Source organism: Hyperoodon ampullatus (genome assembly GCF_949752795.1).
Source record: "Hyperoodon ampullatus genome assembly, chromosome: 10".
Classification (NCBI taxonomy): domain Eukaryota; kingdom Metazoa; phylum Chordata; class Mammalia; order Artiodactyla; family Ziphiidae; genus Hyperoodon; species Hyperoodon ampullatus.
The window spans coordinates 40,288,529-40,305,156 of record NC_136923.1 but is presented as its reverse complement, the minus strand read 5'-3'; the positions used below and the strand labels follow the sequence as shown (position 1 = coordinate 40,305,156).

Genomic DNA, 16,628 nt, shown 5'->3' with positions numbered 1-16,628 from the left:
CGGCCGGTAAGAGAGAACAGAAGGATCAGGGGCTGGGAAACCTCTCACCAGCCCGGTGCAGATGCAGTCAGGCCAAGTGGTTTTTAGCAGCAGGTTGGGCACCGCATACAACCCTGACACTGTCAACAAGGAAACAGGTGGGCTGGGACTGCGATTCTGGGTGCCACCAGCCATGCATGGCTTTGAGGGTGTTCCTGTGTGGTGACTGTCACACAGACCAGAGGGCCTGGAATGACCTCGTCCGCAGAGATCAACACCTGCCCGGGGGTCGCAGTGGACGACACACGGTCACTGGTGAGCAGGGACCGTGACAAGGGCTTCCTCTGGAGGCCGAGAGATGTCTACATTCTGCACAAAATTAAACACACAGAACACTGACCCTTTGCCAAGGACAGACAGTCACCACTATCTGCTTTGCTCATCGCTATGGCCGCTGGACTCACATTCTCACCCCAAGGGGCCCCGGCCACAGGACTTAGACCCCGACCTTTCCTAAGAGCCTGGGGTCAAGAGCCTCTTGACACGTGGTGGGTGACAAACACCAGAACAAAGGTGGGGGATGAAGGACACCTCCAGTTCCTGCTTGCTCCTTGCAGGCAGGTCAGGCATTACCCAGAGTGAGGCCATCCCCGCCTCCTGCCTCAGGTCTGGGTCAGGTGGGGAGAAACAGCTGGCCGGGAAGGGGACCAGCTCCTGAGGGTGCCCTCCTCCCGGCTATGTCGGTGTGTCGGTGGACAGGTGTCAGATATGGCCCCAGCAGCCTGTGGACACCTCCTGTTCTGCAGCCTGGTCTGTCCCCTGAGAGCTGGGGCACCGGGCCCCCTGCACCTCCTGAACAGCCCCCCTCCCCTGCCTCAGCTGCAGAGCCCAGTTCTGTCCACAGCCGGCTGAGTTCAGGGCATCTCAGGCCTAAGGGATGGGGGTCAGAGACTCCCCTCAACTCTGCAAGACTATGTGATCCTATGTGATCCCTGATCTTGGTGGTCCAACGGAGCAGGTCACCAATGACCTGGGCCACAGCCCAGATCTGCAGGGAGGGAATCATGGCCCCTGTGGCCACACTCCTGAGTTCACAGGGCTGGCCACTGGAATTGTAGGGGCAGGTGCAATTCTCGCTGGCGGCAGGCTTCCCAAGGGCCCCTTTCTCACCACAACCTGCCCCCAAGGATGGGCCAGGATCTGGAGATCCTGCCCACCTTAAAAGGAATCATCCCAGAACCTGTGGCCAACAGAAGTTTGCCTCTCAGAAGCGCCTACCCAGAGGCAGGCAGGGTGCCTGCCAACTACCCCATGGTCATGTTGTCTCCTGCAAATGGACCGGGGCACCAGCCCCTGATGTTTGCTGGGTCCAGGGGCCTCTTTCACCATCACCCCGTCAGTGCTGGGGACCCAACGCCTTCTGGGCTTTCCTCAGCACGAGGGGCCTCTTGGGACATCTTCCCCTGAGACCTGTGTGTGCCAGACTGGGCCTGCATCGGACTCTCAGGGCAAACAGGGAAGAGGTTTACACAATGACTGGTTCTGGTGAGGGGAAGCAGCCTTAGGAAATAGGAGGACACGCCCACACACCTCAGCCTGCAGGGCCCAAGGCCCGCACCCTGGGCAGGGGCCCAAGGCCCAGCACGTCTCATTGTGGATGGCAGAGGCATGACTAAGGCCCCAGGAGCCTTCCTGGTGCAACAGACTCTGGGAATGGGGCCCAGAGGGGCGGTCCTGCTCTTGGCCTCAGTGGGAGAGGAAACCAACATGGCAGAAGGATCCCACACGGGCCTGAAGTGCTTCTGGACAACACTTCAAGGAGCTTCTATCTTTAACGCTGGGGGAACACAGAACAGAGACGTGTCCTTCCGCAGGCAGGTCTCTACGCAGCACCGAGACACCCTCAGCCTCTGCACGGCCCTTTCCGCAACAAAGTGGGACATTTTTCATTTTTACTTTTTAAAGGTGCTCAAGTTGGACAGGTGCTCATGAGGCCTGGGCTGGTGGGACAGGGAAGCGCCTGCCCGCTGTAGGCCTCTAGCCTCTGTTCTGGCCACAGCGTCACCCTGACAGAGAATTCTAGCTCACTCAGTAGGTGCCCCAGCTGGGCCTGGCCCTGGTGGTTGCTGTGTCTGGACCCCCAGGAACGTGCCCACCACCCCAGCAGTGACCCGGCTGCTACCTGAGGCCTGTCCCGGTGCGTGTTCACGGCCGCCACATTCAGGAATATGGACTCCACTTTACAACCTGCCAAAGGGAAGATGCAAATCCATTCCCCCTCCTGAAAGGCAGCTGAGCTACAGGGGTAGAAGCTTCTCCCAGGAGGAGGCTTTTGGTGCTGTGGGGCTGAGCAGACGCCTCAGCCTCACTCCAGTCCTCCCACCTTAGGCAGCTCCGGAGGCCCCGTGAGGAAGCACTAGGCAGCGTGTCAGGCCCGAGCCTCTGGGCCACTGCCCAGCGCAGGCTCACCGAGGAGCCCGGGCACCAGGCAGAGCCACAGTGAGGATGAGCGGCCCACCTCGGGGGCTGAGGGCGGTCTGAGAAGCAACAAGCCTAGCTCCGTGAGGGGTCACTACGCTGAGCAGACCCGCACCCAGCCCTGTCTCACACTTGAGGTGGGATCACCATGGTGCCAGGCGCTCAGTGAAAAGGGGGACGAGGCGATTAACATGCACTGGGATGACTTCAGCTGCCACTGAGCTTTACAGTCATTGTCCCGAGGGCACAACCATGTGAGAGTGCCTCGACCAGTGTTGAAGGGGAGGAGTAGGGACCCAGGAGGTTAGGAAGTTGCGTGAGGCCTCTGCTGGCAGAGCCCAAGGCAGAGGCGCATATTTTCAGGTCCGGGTCCTGGGGGCCTTGGGGCTTTCTGGGGGATTTTGGAGAAACCAGTAGAAAAGCCCCTCATGTGGGTGGGTGATGGTTAAGGAAGGATCATTGGGGAGGCTTCCTGTGGCCACAGGAATTAAAACAAAAAAAATTAAAAAGCAAATTGGGAAAGGTGGTGGGGTGGAAGGAGGAGGAATGAGCCTCTAATGAAATTTTCAAGGGAGGGGTTTGCAGAAAACCACGGAACCCTGCAGACAGCCAGTCTGGCAACCAGGTCAGCATGCGGGAAGCTTCTTTACCATAAGCCACAGGGGTCAGCTTCAGGACCGTGTGCAGCGGACACTTGAGGTAAGGCAGCTGTTCTGTGGACACAGACGGAGAGGGCTGGCACCAGGGATGCCCAGGTGACAGTCCCCTTCAATCTCTCTCACACACACATCCCACCTCCCCAGGGGCAGCGTCCGCACCTGCCGCCTTGTCAAGGAAGTAGGCCAGGAGGCAGCGCATCACAGCCTGGTGGCAGATGACCAGCACGTTCTCTTGCCGCTCCAGCTCCATGATGACAGGCTCAAGTCGCTGGACCAGGTCCTCATAGGACTGCAAGGGCAAGTGGGAAGCGTCCCTCAACCCAGCTCCGGGGGTAGGGATGGAGATGTTCTGGGTAGTGGGCTACCTTCTCCTGAACTCCTCACCATTCTGGGAGGTTGGTGAGGGCTGGCAGTCTGACAAAGGGATCACCTCCCCTATCCCAGGGCCAGGTCCCAGTAGGACCGAGAGGGCAGGGCTGGGGCTTAGGCTGCGTCCAAGGGGCCACCTCCATGCCCATCCTGGGGTCCTTTGCTGAACCCTCAGCTACTGGAATTCACATGCTGGCAACTGACGACAGGTGGAGAAGACACGGCTCCCTTCCTCCCCACCGCACGTGGAGTACACAGAACGAGGCTTGTGGGGAGGGGAAGCAAAAACCTACCAAACTTCCCAGAGTACAACCTGTCAGAATGCCTGAGCTCCCAGGAAGGACCCTCACGGTCTGCCTGCCCTGTACCTCCCCTGGGTGCCGTGAGGGAGCCCTTGGACCAACCCCGGTGACTGGCAGGTCTAGAGCTTTTCACTGGGAGACCCAGCCCTGGGGGTTCACCCCTGTTTGCACACAGTGAGCCGTCCTTCAGAAAAAAAAAGGCCTCAAGCTTGGAGCTGAGTTTGCCCCATGATTTGATTGGGAGTAATAACAACATGACTTGTGCCAGCCCCTGGTATTTCTGGGGAAATCCTAGATTGCTCCTTTTGGCAACTAACTTCCCTACCAATTTCCCCCCTCTATTCTCAAGTTTGAGCAGCCAGCTGCTTTGTTTCTTTTTACTGTTATCTGGTTTGGTTCTAAATCTGGGCTCTCCCTCACAGTATGATGTGGGGAAATCAATGCTACCCGAAGCTGTCCTACTCCCGAGGACAGCACAGCATAGGCACCTGTGAGCCTGGCATTTGGGCGGGGGGTTTCTACATGTGTACGTGTATGTGTGTATGCAAACCTGTGTGTCTGTGGGAGGTATTTTTATTTGGCCACTGCCCCAGGTCACGTCCTAGAAGTGGGAGATACATGAGTCAAAGGTGACACTGGGGGCTTCCCTGGTGGCGCAGTGGTCGAGAGTCCACCTGCCGATGCAGGGGGCACGGGTTCATGCCCCAGTCCAGGAGGATCCCACATGTCGCGGAGCGGCTGGGCCTGTGAGCCATGGCCGCTGAGCCTGCGTGTCCGGAGCCTGTGCTCTACAACAGGAGAGGCCACAACAGTGAGAGGCCCACGTACCGCGGAAAAAAAAAAAAGGTGACACTGTTTCTACCTGGAGCCTGGCCTGAGGCAAGAGCCAGTCTGAGGGGAGGTGACAGTGCAGGTAGCTTATGGTAGTCACGACTCACCTGGGGAAAATGAATCCCTAGGTCTGGATTCAGGGCTAGGGGTGGTGTCTGGAGCTGCAGGGAGGTTGGGGTCACCCTATGACACTCCCAGGGATGGGGAAAGTAAAGATGGGAGTGATGGGAAACAGGGCTCCAGTAGGCCTCAGGGTTGGGATTCCTGGGCAGCACTGCTCACCCACCACCCAAGGAGGCGCCTGCAGCCTGGGCCACAGCTGAGAAGTGGTGGAGGTGACACACACACCCAGGCTGCCTGAGGCCAGGCCCCTCCTGCTGCCCACGGAGCCTCTGCAGAGCCCCTTGGGGCCCTCAGTCACAGGCGGTCCTCCCAGGCAGGCAGCAGGTGGCTGGGACTAAGCCCCCATATCCCACCTACCTCCCCCTTGGGGTACCGGTACCGGTACTTGTCCTGGTCTCGCAGGGCAAATTCCAGTGGATAATGATCCTGAATTTCCTCGTAGGTCATTTCCTCACAGACGCCCTAGGGAGACACTGCAGTCATCACACCACCCACACCAGGCCCAGGGATCAGCCCTGTGTCAGGGGGAGGGCATTTCCTGGACCACAGGGCCTCTCCCAGCTGGGAAGAGCAGGCACCCTGGGAACACTAAGCAGGGGCAGCCTCACATTTGGAAAAAGCTATCACACGTCTTTTCCACCCACCCATCGTCCATCCATTCAGTTTATGCCATAAAAATAAACACAGAAATGTTAACTATGTGTCTTTTCTAATGTGTCTTTTTGTCTTCTGTGCTATGGAAATACTACAGCAGAGTATGGATTATTGTACGGGCTATAAAGTAAGATTTCCCTTGTGTCATTCAGGATATATACACACGCACAGCATAGAGTATCGTATACAAATTCCATTTTAAACAAAACAGAAGAGCCCAGGAAAATGTGTGGACTGACCAGTATCAGTCCTTCCAAGGCTCAAGCCAAGAACCAGCACACAGGAGGTGCCCAGAGAGGAAGCAATAAAACGCCCGTAATAAAAAGCTGCTGGTCTATTTACAATACCCTGGTCACGGAAGCAACCGAAATGCCCATCGACAGATGAATGGATAAAGAAGATGTGGTACATATATATACAATGGAATATTACTCAGCCATAAAAAGGAATGAAATTGGGTCATTTGTAGAGACGTGGATGGACCCAGAGACTGTCATACAGAGTGAAGTAAGTCAGAAAGAGAAAAACAAATATCGTATATTAACGCATATATGTGGAACCTAGAAAATGGTACAGATGAACCGGTTTGCAGGGCAGAAATTGAGACACAGATGTAGAGAACAAACATATGGACACCAAGGGGGGAAAGCAGCGGGGTGGTGGTGGTGGTGGTGTGATGAATTGGGTGATTGGGATTGATATGTATACACTGATGTGTATAAAATTGATGACTAATAAGGACCTGCTGTATAAAAAAATAAATAAAATAAAATTCAAAAAAAAGATGTGAGAAACTATAAAGTGGGGGTCGGGAGAACAAACTGTGACACTACAATTCATAACACACACAATAAACAAATTATTCTGAAAAATAAAAAATAAAATAAAATAAAAAATAAAAAGCTGCTGGTTTCTACCTTTGTCCTCGGGGTTTTTTTCCTAGACAAAGCCTTGGGGGCAAAGTTGTCTATTAAAAAGGAAAGATGATGAGGAAAATGTAAACCTATAAATGCCTATATCAAAAAAAAAAGATCTCAAATCACTAATCTAATCTTCTACCTTAAGATATTGGAGGGACTTCCCTGGTGGCACAGTGGTTAAGAATCCGCCTGCCAATGTAGGGGACAAGGGTTCAATCCCTGGTCCAGGAAGATCCCACATGCCGCGGAGCAACTAAGCCTGCATGCCAAAACTACTGAGCCCACGTGCCACAACTACTGAAGCCTGTGTGCCTAGAGCTTGCACTCCACAACAAGAGAAGCCACCACAGTGAGAAGCCCACGCACTGCAATGAAGAGTAGCCCCTGCTCACTGCAACTAGAGAAAGCCTGCGCACAGCAACGAAGACCTAATGCAGCCATAAATAAATAAGTAAATTTATTAAAAAAAAAAAGTTACTGGAAAAAGAACAAATTAAACCCAAAGCAAGCAGAAGTAAGGAAATAATACAAATTAGAACACAAATTCATTAAATAGAAAAAAGCAACGAAATCAAAAGTTGGTTCTTTGAAAAGATCAACAGAATTCACAAAACTTTTGCTAGAGTGACAGGAAAAAGGAAAGCTCTAATTATTAAACCAGGAGTGAAAGGGGGATATTACTACAAAGCTTACAGAAATAAAAAAGATTATAAGGGAATACTATGCACAGTTATATGCCAACAAATAAGACAACTTAGGTGAAATAGGAAAATTCCTACAAAGACACAAACTACCTGTTGTGAGTTGAATACTTCCCCCCAAAAGATACGCTGAAGTCCTAACCCCTGGGAACTGTGAATGTGACCTTATGTGGAAATAGTCTTTGCAGATATAATCAAGTAGATGAGGTCCAATGACTGATGCCCTTTTAAGAAGGCCACGTAAAGACATAGAGAGACAAACACAGGGAAGAAGCCCATGTAATGAGGGAGACAGGGATTACAGTGATGCACTTATAAGCCAAGGAATGTTGGCAGCCACCAGGAACCTGCTAAAAATATGGGCATTAAAAGGGATTGGGGGCAGGGGCTTCCCTGGTGGCGCAGGGGTTGAGAGTCCTCCTGCCAATGCAGGGGACACGGGTTCGAGCCCTCTCCGGGAGGATCCCACATGCCGTGGAGCAGCTAAGCCCGTGCGCCACAAGTACTGAGCCTGCGCTCTGGAGTCCATGAGCCACAACTACTGAGCCCACGTGCCGCAACTGCTGAGCCCGTGTGCCTGGAGCCTGTGCTCCGCAATGGGAGAGGCCACTGCAGTGAGAAGCCCACGTGCTGCAACGAAGAGCGGCCCCCACTCTCCGCAACTAGAGAAAGCCTGTGCGCAGCAACACAGCCAAAATATAAATAAATAAATTTATAAAATAAAAGTGATTGGGGGGGACTTCCCTGGTGGCACAGTGGTTAGGAATCCACCTGCCAATGCAGGGGACACGGGTTCAAGCCCTGGTCCAGGAAGATCTCACATGCCACAGAGCAACTAAGCCCGTGTGCCACAGCTACTGAAGCCCACGTGTGCCTAGAGCCCATGCTCCACCACAAGAGAAGCCACCACAATGAGAACGCCACACACCACAATGAGGAGTAGCTCCCGCTTGTCGCGACTAGAGGAAAGCCTGTGCGCAGCAACAGAGACCCAACGCAGCCAAAAATAAATTAATTAATTAAAAACAAAAAAGATTAGGGAGATTCCCTGGCTGTCCAGTGGTTAGAACCCCATGCTTTCACTGCTGAGAGCCCGGGTTCAATCCCTGGTCGGGGAACTAAGATTCCACAAGCCACAGTGTGGCCAAAAAAAAAGTGATTAGGGTGATGGCTCAGAAGGAAGTGAAGGACAGTAGAGAAAGCCTCTCTTGCCTTAGAGAATACGTATATTATCATGAACAGAATGTTGCTAGAAATATGAATGTTTAGGGACTCCTCTGGAGGTCCAGTGGTTAGGACTCCGTGCTTTCACTGCCGTGGCCCCAGGTTCAACCCTTGGTCAGGGAACTAAGATCACGCAAACTGTGTGGTGCGGCCAAAAAAAAAGAGAGAGAGAGAGAAAAGGCAATCTTTATCATAAAGCAGCAGAGAACTTGGCTGAACTGTGTTCTAGTGTGGGCAGCTATAACAAAAAAGGCAGATAGGGGCTTCCCTGGTGGCACAGTGATTGAGAGTACGCCTGCCGATGCAGGGGACATGGGTTCGTGCCCCGGTCTGGGAAGATCCCACATGCCGTGGAGTGGCTGGGCCCGTGAGCCATGGCCGCTGAGCCTGCGCGTCCGGAGCCTGTGCTCCACAACGGGAGAGGCCACAACAGTGAGAGGCCCGCGTACCCGCAAAAAAAAAAAAAAAGCAGATAATGACAAGTGATAAGGAGGATGCAGAGAAATCAGAACCCTCATACACTGCTGGTGGGAATGTAAAATGGTGCGGCCACTTTGGAAAACAGCCTGGCAGTTTCTAACAAGCTTAAACGGAGATAACATGGGGGACTCCCTGGCGTCCCAGTGGTTGGGACTCTGTGCTTTCACTGCCAAGGGCCTGGGTTCAATCCCTGGTCAGGGAGCTAAGATCCCACAGGTCACACAGCACAGCCAAAATAAAAAAATAAAACAAACAAAAAAACGTAGAGTTAACATATGACCCAGCAATTCCACTCCTGGCTATCTACCCAAAAGAAATGAAAACATGTCCACACAAAAACTTGTACGTTCAGAGCAACATCATTCCTAAAGCCAAAAAATGGCAACTACCCAAATGCCCATCGACTGGTGAATGGATAAATAACATGTGGTATATCCATACAAGGGGATATTATTCGGCAATATACAGGAACAAAATACTGATACATTCTACCACAGGAGGAATGAAATGTCCAGAATAGGCCAATCTATAGAGACAGAAAACAGATTGGTGGTAGCCTAGGGCTGGGGGGAAGGACTGGAAGGAAATGGGGCTATGGGTACAGGGTTGCTTTTTGGAACAACAAAAATGTTCTAAAGTTGATTGTGGTGATGGTTGCATAACTCTGTGAATATACTAAAAACGACTGAATTGTACAATCTAAATAGGTGAACTGTATCATGTGAATCATACCTCGATAAAGCTGCTGTTTTTAAAAAAGGAAAAATAAGACAGTAAATTGTGGATTGGGCTAAGAAAAAAATCACAATGTTAAAATAGAAGACTAGCCCAAGGCTGTTTACCAGAACAGAGGAAAGAACAAAGATAAACATGGAAAGATGACTAACAGATCATAGATACTAGAATAGTTTCTAAACTAAAGATAAAGAAGGGAATCCAGTGTATCTAGGAAAATAATCAGATTAACCTCAAAGAAAAAAAAGATCCGGCTGCCAAGGCTTCTCTGAGAACCCAAATGCAACAGCTATATCCATGCCCTTGGAAGGCAGACACCAGACCCCTAACCTGCGTCAGGGAGCTGCTATTTGCACGAGAAAGAAATCAGGGCTGGAAGCCTCCTGTAACTTCCACCAGTCACAGCTGATGAAAGCCCACAAAATGGGTTAAATGAGCTATAAAATGGGTCACAGAAATTGCTTACTCTTTTGAAAGAGTTCATCAATTCTAAAGAAGAGCTACAACAGATAAAAAAAAAAAACCATGATGCTATACTCTGCCCAATTACAGTAAAAAAAAAAAAAAAGGGCAGAAAGGAAACAAATGGAAATAACACATCCTCATAATTCCCAACAGAGTCAAGAATTATTTTCCTGTTACTAATTTTGATAAGTATATTTTAGTTATTCCTTTATTTACAAGCATTCTGCTTAAGAATGTTTTTGAAAAGCTGTAAGGTAATGACTACTGGAATAAAAACACTGCTTGCCTTCCAAATCACAGAAAAGATGATGTTTATACAGAAAAAAAAAAATGAGATGAAGAGAAATCTGCAAGGTACTGGGGAAAAAAAAGGACAAAGATAGCGATTGTAATAATAAATATGAATGGGTTTAGATTCCTAAATGAAAAAAGCTCTCAGGCCAAAAAATAAACCAAAGATATGTTCCTTTCATCTAAAGAAATGACAGAAAAAGGTTAAAAATAAAAGGGAGGGCTTCCCTGGTGGCGCAGTGGTTGAGAGTCCGCCTGCCGATGCAGGGGACGCGGGTTCGTGCCCCGGTCCGGGAGGATCCCACGTGCCGTGGAGCTGCTGGGCCCGTGAGCCATGGCCGCTGGGCCTGCGCGTCCGGAGCCTGTGCTCCGCAACGGGAGGGGCCACAGTGGTGAGAGGCCCACGCAAAAAAAAAAAACAAACAAACAAAAAAAAAGGGAGTAGGCATAATAAAAAAAAATGGACAAAAAGCAAGGATGGCAAATTAAAACCAAAGTGAGATACCACCTCACACTCATTAGAATGGCTACTGTAAAAAAAAAAAAAAAGAGAAAAATAACAAGTGTTGGCAGAGATGTGGAGAAATCAGAACACTCATGCACTGTTGGTAGGAAAGTATAATGGTGCAGTTGCTATGGAAAAAAGTACAGCGGTTCCTCAAAAAAATAAAAATAGAATTACCATATGATCCAACAATTCCACTTCTACATACGTACCAAAAAGAAATGAAAGCAGTGTCTCAAAGAGATATTTATATACCCATGTTCATAGCAGCCCGATGCACAATAGCTAAAAGGTGGAAGCAACCCAAATGTCTATAGATAAATGAATGGATAAGCAAAATGTGGTATATACATACAATGGAACCATATTCAAGCTTAAAAATGTGATTCTGACATATGCTACAACATGGATGGATCTTGAGGACATTATGATAAGTGAAATAAGCCAGTCACAAAAAGACAAATACTATATGATTCCACTTATGTGACATACTTAGAGACAGAAAAATCATACAGACAGAATCAAAGAGACAGAAAGTAAAATGGTAGTTGTCAGAGGCTGGGTGGGAAGGAGAAATGGGGGTTATTGTTTAATGGGTATAGAGTTTCCATTTTATAAGGGGAAAAGAGTTCTGGAGATGGGGACTTCCCTGGTGGTCCAGTGGGTAAGACTCCACACTCCCAATGCAGGGGGCCCAGGTTCAATCCCTGGTCAGGGAACTAGATCCCGCATGCATGATGTAATGAAGATCCCACGTGCCACAGCTAAGACCCCACACAGCCAAAACTAAAGTAAGTAAATAAATAAATCCGCATGCCACAAGTAAGAGTGCGCATGCCGCAACTAAAGATCCTGCATGCCGCAACAAAGATCCCACATGCCGCAACTAAGACCCGGTGCAACCTAAATAAATAAATCAATATTTAAAAAGTAAATAAATTTATTAACATGGTTACAAAAATAAAACTATTAAAAAAAAAGAGTTCTGGAGATGGATGGTGGTGATGACTGTACATTATGAATGTATTTAATACCACTGAACTGTGCACGTAAAAATTGTTATTAAGGCTTCCCTGGTGGCGCAGTGGTTGAGAGTCCGCCTGCCGATGCAGGGGACACGGGTTCGTGCCCCAGTCCGGGAAGATCTCACATGCCGCGGAGCAGCTGGGCCCGTGAGCCATGGCCGCTGAGCCTGCGCGTCCGGAGCCTGTGCTCCGCAACGGGAGAGGCCACAAGAGTGAGAGGCCCGTGTACCACAAAAAAAAAAAAAAAAAAAAAAAAAAAAATTGTTGTTAAGATGATAAGTATTACGTTATGTGCATTTTACCAAAAAAAAAATTGGAAAAAGAAAACCAAGGATGATAATATTCAAATTAGTCAAAGTATAAATCCATGCAAAAAGTGTTTTATATTGAAATAGGAACCTTCCAAAATGAAGGCTGAGCCACAGTGGAGTAACTGGTACCAGATTTGCTCTCAGCCCAACACAAACAATTAAAAAAAACTGGACAAAATGTATGCAACAATTGTTTGTAGACACTAGACAACAGGCAGAGCAGGGTTGTGATCCTCCAGAAGGGACACAAGGAGCCTACGACTGCAGCAATTTACTGCAGGCACTTCCTGGACTGCAGAGCATCACAAGAAAAGAAGACACAAAAAAGAACAAAACTGAACCCCTAGAGCTTAAAAACAACGCCTGAAATATAAAGTTCACTGGATGCTGGATAAGTTTAACAAAAACAGCAGTAAAGATAAGTGAGCTTGAAGATATAGCAATAGAAACTATCCAAACAGAAACTTGGAAAGAACAAAAGACTGAGAAACAATGAACAGAAGCTCAGTGACCTGTGGGATTATCCCATAGGTTCTATATACTATACCAAATGGTCTAACATACAAGAAGTTGGAGTCCAGGGTAAGAGACAGGGTAGCAGAAAATATATTTAAAGAAATGATATCTTAAATTTTTTTTCAAACTCATATTTAGAAATCCAGAAATCCAAGAATCTCAATGAACTCCAGGCAGGATAAACATAAAGTAAAACATACCAAAGCACATCATAATCCAATTGCTTAAAATCAATAATAAAGAGAAAATAGAGTAAAAGAAGATACATTATATACAAAACGAAGATAAGAATGACAGAAAACTTCTTGCTAGAAAACAGTGTGACCCAGAAGACAATAGAGGTGGTCCAATGGTGGTCCGGTGGTTAAGAATCTGCCTTCCAATGCAGGGGACAAGGGTTTGATCCCTTGTTGGGGAACGAAGATCCCACATGCCACGGGGCAACTAAGCCCATGCACCACAACTAGAGAGAAGTCCACACACCACAACTACTGAGCCCGTGCCCCCTAGAGCCCGCACGCCACAACTAGAGAAGCCCGCACGCTGAAAAGAGAAGCCCACACGCCGAAACTAGAGAAGAGCCTGCATGCTGAAACGAAGAGTCTGTGCACCGCAATGAAGACCCAGTGCAGCCAAAAAAAAAAAAAAAAAAAAAAGAAGAAGACAACAATGGAACAGCATCTTTTAAATGCTGAAACAGAAGGAAGTCTGTGCTGTTTCCTCTCATCTGCCCCTCCATATCCTTCTGCTTCTCCACCTGCTCTCTGCCCCAGGAGGTTGACCTTTGTGCATGCACCTACAAGGCTCCCATGGCCACTAATGTCTTGTTGGGCTAGGCCATGGGGAACACTGGCAGGAGGTCACAGGGAGGGAGGAGAGTGAGGCTGAGATGTTTATTCTGACTCCCTACTGAAGAAGTTGCCTTCAGTGGTCTAGGCCCTCACCCAAGGTTCCATCCCACCAGCTGCCCTTTACTCACTGCTCCCTGTCCCCAGGTTCCTATATCCTCTCTCTCCTCTGCCCAAGGGAAGCAATGGTCCCTGTTGTTACGAGGTCCCTATATTCTGCCCATTATCTTTGAAAAAAGGTCCTTTTATAAATCCTCATTGAATTAACCTAATTGGAGTGGCCATCTGTTTCCTTTTATGTCCCACAAATTCCTAAGTCATGAATTTTACTTTATAATAAAACATCAAAATATGTGAAGAAAAAAAGGTAAAATAATGCAAAATTCTTGAAAATGCAAGAAAAATCAACAAAATTATAATTAGAGTGTATTTAACATTCAACTATTGATTTTTGATGATCAAACAAAAAAAAAGACAGAAAATTTGAATGATATAGTTAAAGTTGAAATTAATGAGATACACAAACTTTTTCTTTTGAAAATTTTCAAACATAGAGAAAAGTACAGGGCTTCCCTTGTGGTGCAGTGGTTGAGAATCCACCTGCCAATGCAGGGGACACAGGTTCGAGCCCTGGTCAGGGAAGACCCCACATGCTGCAGAGCAACTAAGCCTGTGCACCACAACTACTGAGCCTGCGCTCTAGAGCCTGCATGCCACAACTACTGAGCCCACACGCTTAGAGCCCATGCTCCACAACAAGAGAAGCCACTGCAATGAGAAGCCCGCACACCGCAACGAAGAGTAGCCACCGCTCACCACAACTAGAGAAAGCCTGTACGCAGCAACAAGGACCCAAAGCAGCCAAAAAATAATAATAATTAATAAATAAATAAATAATAAATAGACTTTCTAAAAAAAAAAAAAAGAATATACAACAGAAACACAAGGCACTTAAACTGGGAAGGTAACAACTGGATTATCCTTATTTCAGAAGATATGATAGCTCCCTGAGATAAAGCTATGATAATCAACTGAAAAAGTACTAGAGCAAATAAAAGAATGGTCACAGGTTTTCTGTGGACCGGCAATAACCAGACGGGGGACAAGACCTTATTCACAAAGAGGCTTCCTCCATCAGGCCACGTGGCCCAAGCTCCCAAGGGACCCTCTGGAGATGTCCCTGGTTAACAGCCCACTGTCAGCCTTCCTGGCCTGGCTCCCTACATGAATGCTGTGCCTGTGGCCCTTCCCATCTCATAATGCCATGGACGCCCCCTTTCCCTTCCCCAATCTTTTCCAGCGGGGATGGATTCCATGGCATGTGGCTTCATCACCTTCCTCCCTACTCCTCACCTCCTCTGTCCAACCTGATTCCATCTCATCCACAGGGACACAACTGAACAAGCTCGCAAGCTGAATGAGTGTCTACCTTTTCCACAGCTGCATCCATCTGCTGGGGGTGGAGGATTGCCCCCAGAACACAGACAAGGGGGCCACAGAAGACTCCTGGTCTCCAGACAAGCCAACTCTTCCCCTTTGCTAACGCCCACTGGAAACTCCTCCTTCCTTTCACTCTTGAGTGAAACCTCCATGAAGTTCTGAGACACAGTACTCTGTAGCCACCTGCACCCCTCTCCTCTCCTAATACCTTGGAATCTGGGCCTCCGCCACCACTCAGGGCTTCCTGTAGTCTCATTCTCTCCCTTTCTTCCAGCCCCTCACCATCAGCTTACACATGGCCAAGTCTCCCTTGACTCTGAGTCGGTTGCCCCCCACTCACTTCCCCACCCATTCCCATTGGGCACCAAACCAGTAGGCTCATGCCAAGAATCCCAGTGCTCCTGGGCTTCCCTGGTGGCACAGTGGTTGAGAGTCCGCCTGCTGATACAGGGGACATGGGTTCGTGCCCCGGTCTGGGAGGATCCCACATGCCACGGAGCGGCTGGGCCTGTGAGCCACGGCCGCTGAGCCTGCGCGTCCGGAGCCTGTGCTCCGCAACGGGAGAGGCCACAACAGTGAGAGGGCCGCGTACCGCAAAAAAAAAAAAAAAGCATGACAAGCCAGCTGGTAGGCAAAATGGCTGAAGAGGGTCAAAAGGTATAAACTTCCAGTTATAAGACAAATAAGCCCTGGGAATGTAATGTACAGCATGGTGATTATAATTAACAATATGTATCATATATTTGAAAATTGCTAAGAGAGTATGTCTTGAAAGTTCTCATCACAAGAAGAATAAAATTTGTAACTATGTGGTGATGGATGTTAACTAAACTTATTGTGATAATTATTTCACAATACATACATACATCAAATGATCACTTTGTACACCTAGATAGTTACATACAAAAGAAGGGAAGGAGGGAGGCAGGGAAGGAGGGAGGGATGAATCAGAACCCTAAACAATAATGAAATGTTAAAGAAAAAGCTCTCCCTGACCCCCTTCAACACTGTCACCCTGGGTGAGCACAGCTGTGCCCAGAGCTGGGCAGGGGAGGGAAGAGATGGTGATTACCGCATCAATCTCGTTGAGAACTTTCCACTGCTCATAAGGCACACCCAGGGCCTCAGCCGTCTGGATTGTCCTCTTCATCTGGCTTGTCCAAACCTTTAGGTCCTTGATGTTCTGATCCCTGATGAACTGGGCCAGACTCCTGGCAAACTGAAACACATCACAAGCAAATTCAGATGCACAGGTCCTGGGCTGTCCTCAAAGGGTCCACGGGGCCCAGCCTTAGAGAAAACAGCTTTGGTAAAAAACACGAACTAACTCTCGATGACACCAACACCCACACCCACAAGTGCTGTCCTTGTGCATTCTTCCGAGACGCTCAGTGTAGTTCCAGCTGTGGCTCATCAGGTCCCCTGCCAGTGCTCACCCCCCGACCATGTGCCCTAGGCTGTATGACCTTCCCACTGAGGTTTCAGTATCTCCCCTGGACTGTGGCACAGCATCAGCTGCACTGTAGGGACTCAGCTCACTCCCAGAATGGCATGCCTCTCCAGGGAAAGGGAATCAGCTGGTAAGAGCTCGCGTGCAAGCCAGAGGTCCAGGCATCTGCTTGGTGACCTTCCCTATATAATGGGAACGTTCCAGACTGAATGACATCATCCACCTGGACTGCATGTTAGCTGGAGTCCAGCACCAGCACACGCATATGCACACAAAAATAAACACACGCACACACACACACACGCGCGCACACACACACACA

At 48.9% G+C, this 16,628-nt stretch overlaps 1 protein-coding gene across 5 annotated transcripts in view; it reads right to left on the bottom strand.

Moving 5' to 3' along the window:
• Nucleotides 1–288: 288 nt before the first annotated feature.
• Nucleotides 289–16,628, bottom strand: part of PFKFB4 (6-phosphofructo-2-kinase/fructose-2,6-biphosphatase 4) — a gene marked incomplete at both ends in the record, with an annotated part of 38,118 nt that continues 21,778 nt past the window's right edge. For 2 of the 5 annotated variants that reach the window (XM_079713796.1, XM_079713793.1), the window contains 6 exons: nt 289–348; nt 2,162–2,226; nt 3,108–3,170; nt 3,276–3,405; nt 5,099–5,203; nt 15,929–16,075. In XM_079713796.1, the coding sequence (XP_079569922.1) occupies nt 289–348; nt 2,162–2,226; nt 3,108–3,170; nt 3,276–3,405; nt 5,099–5,203; nt 15,929–16,075 (570 nt within the window). The remainder of the gene's footprint in view (nt 349–2,161; nt 2,227–3,107; nt 3,171–3,275; nt 3,406–5,098; nt 5,204–15,928; nt 16,076–16,628) is intronic. The other 3 variants (XM_079713794.1, XM_079713795.1, XM_079713797.1) reach the window with 3 other exon arrangements.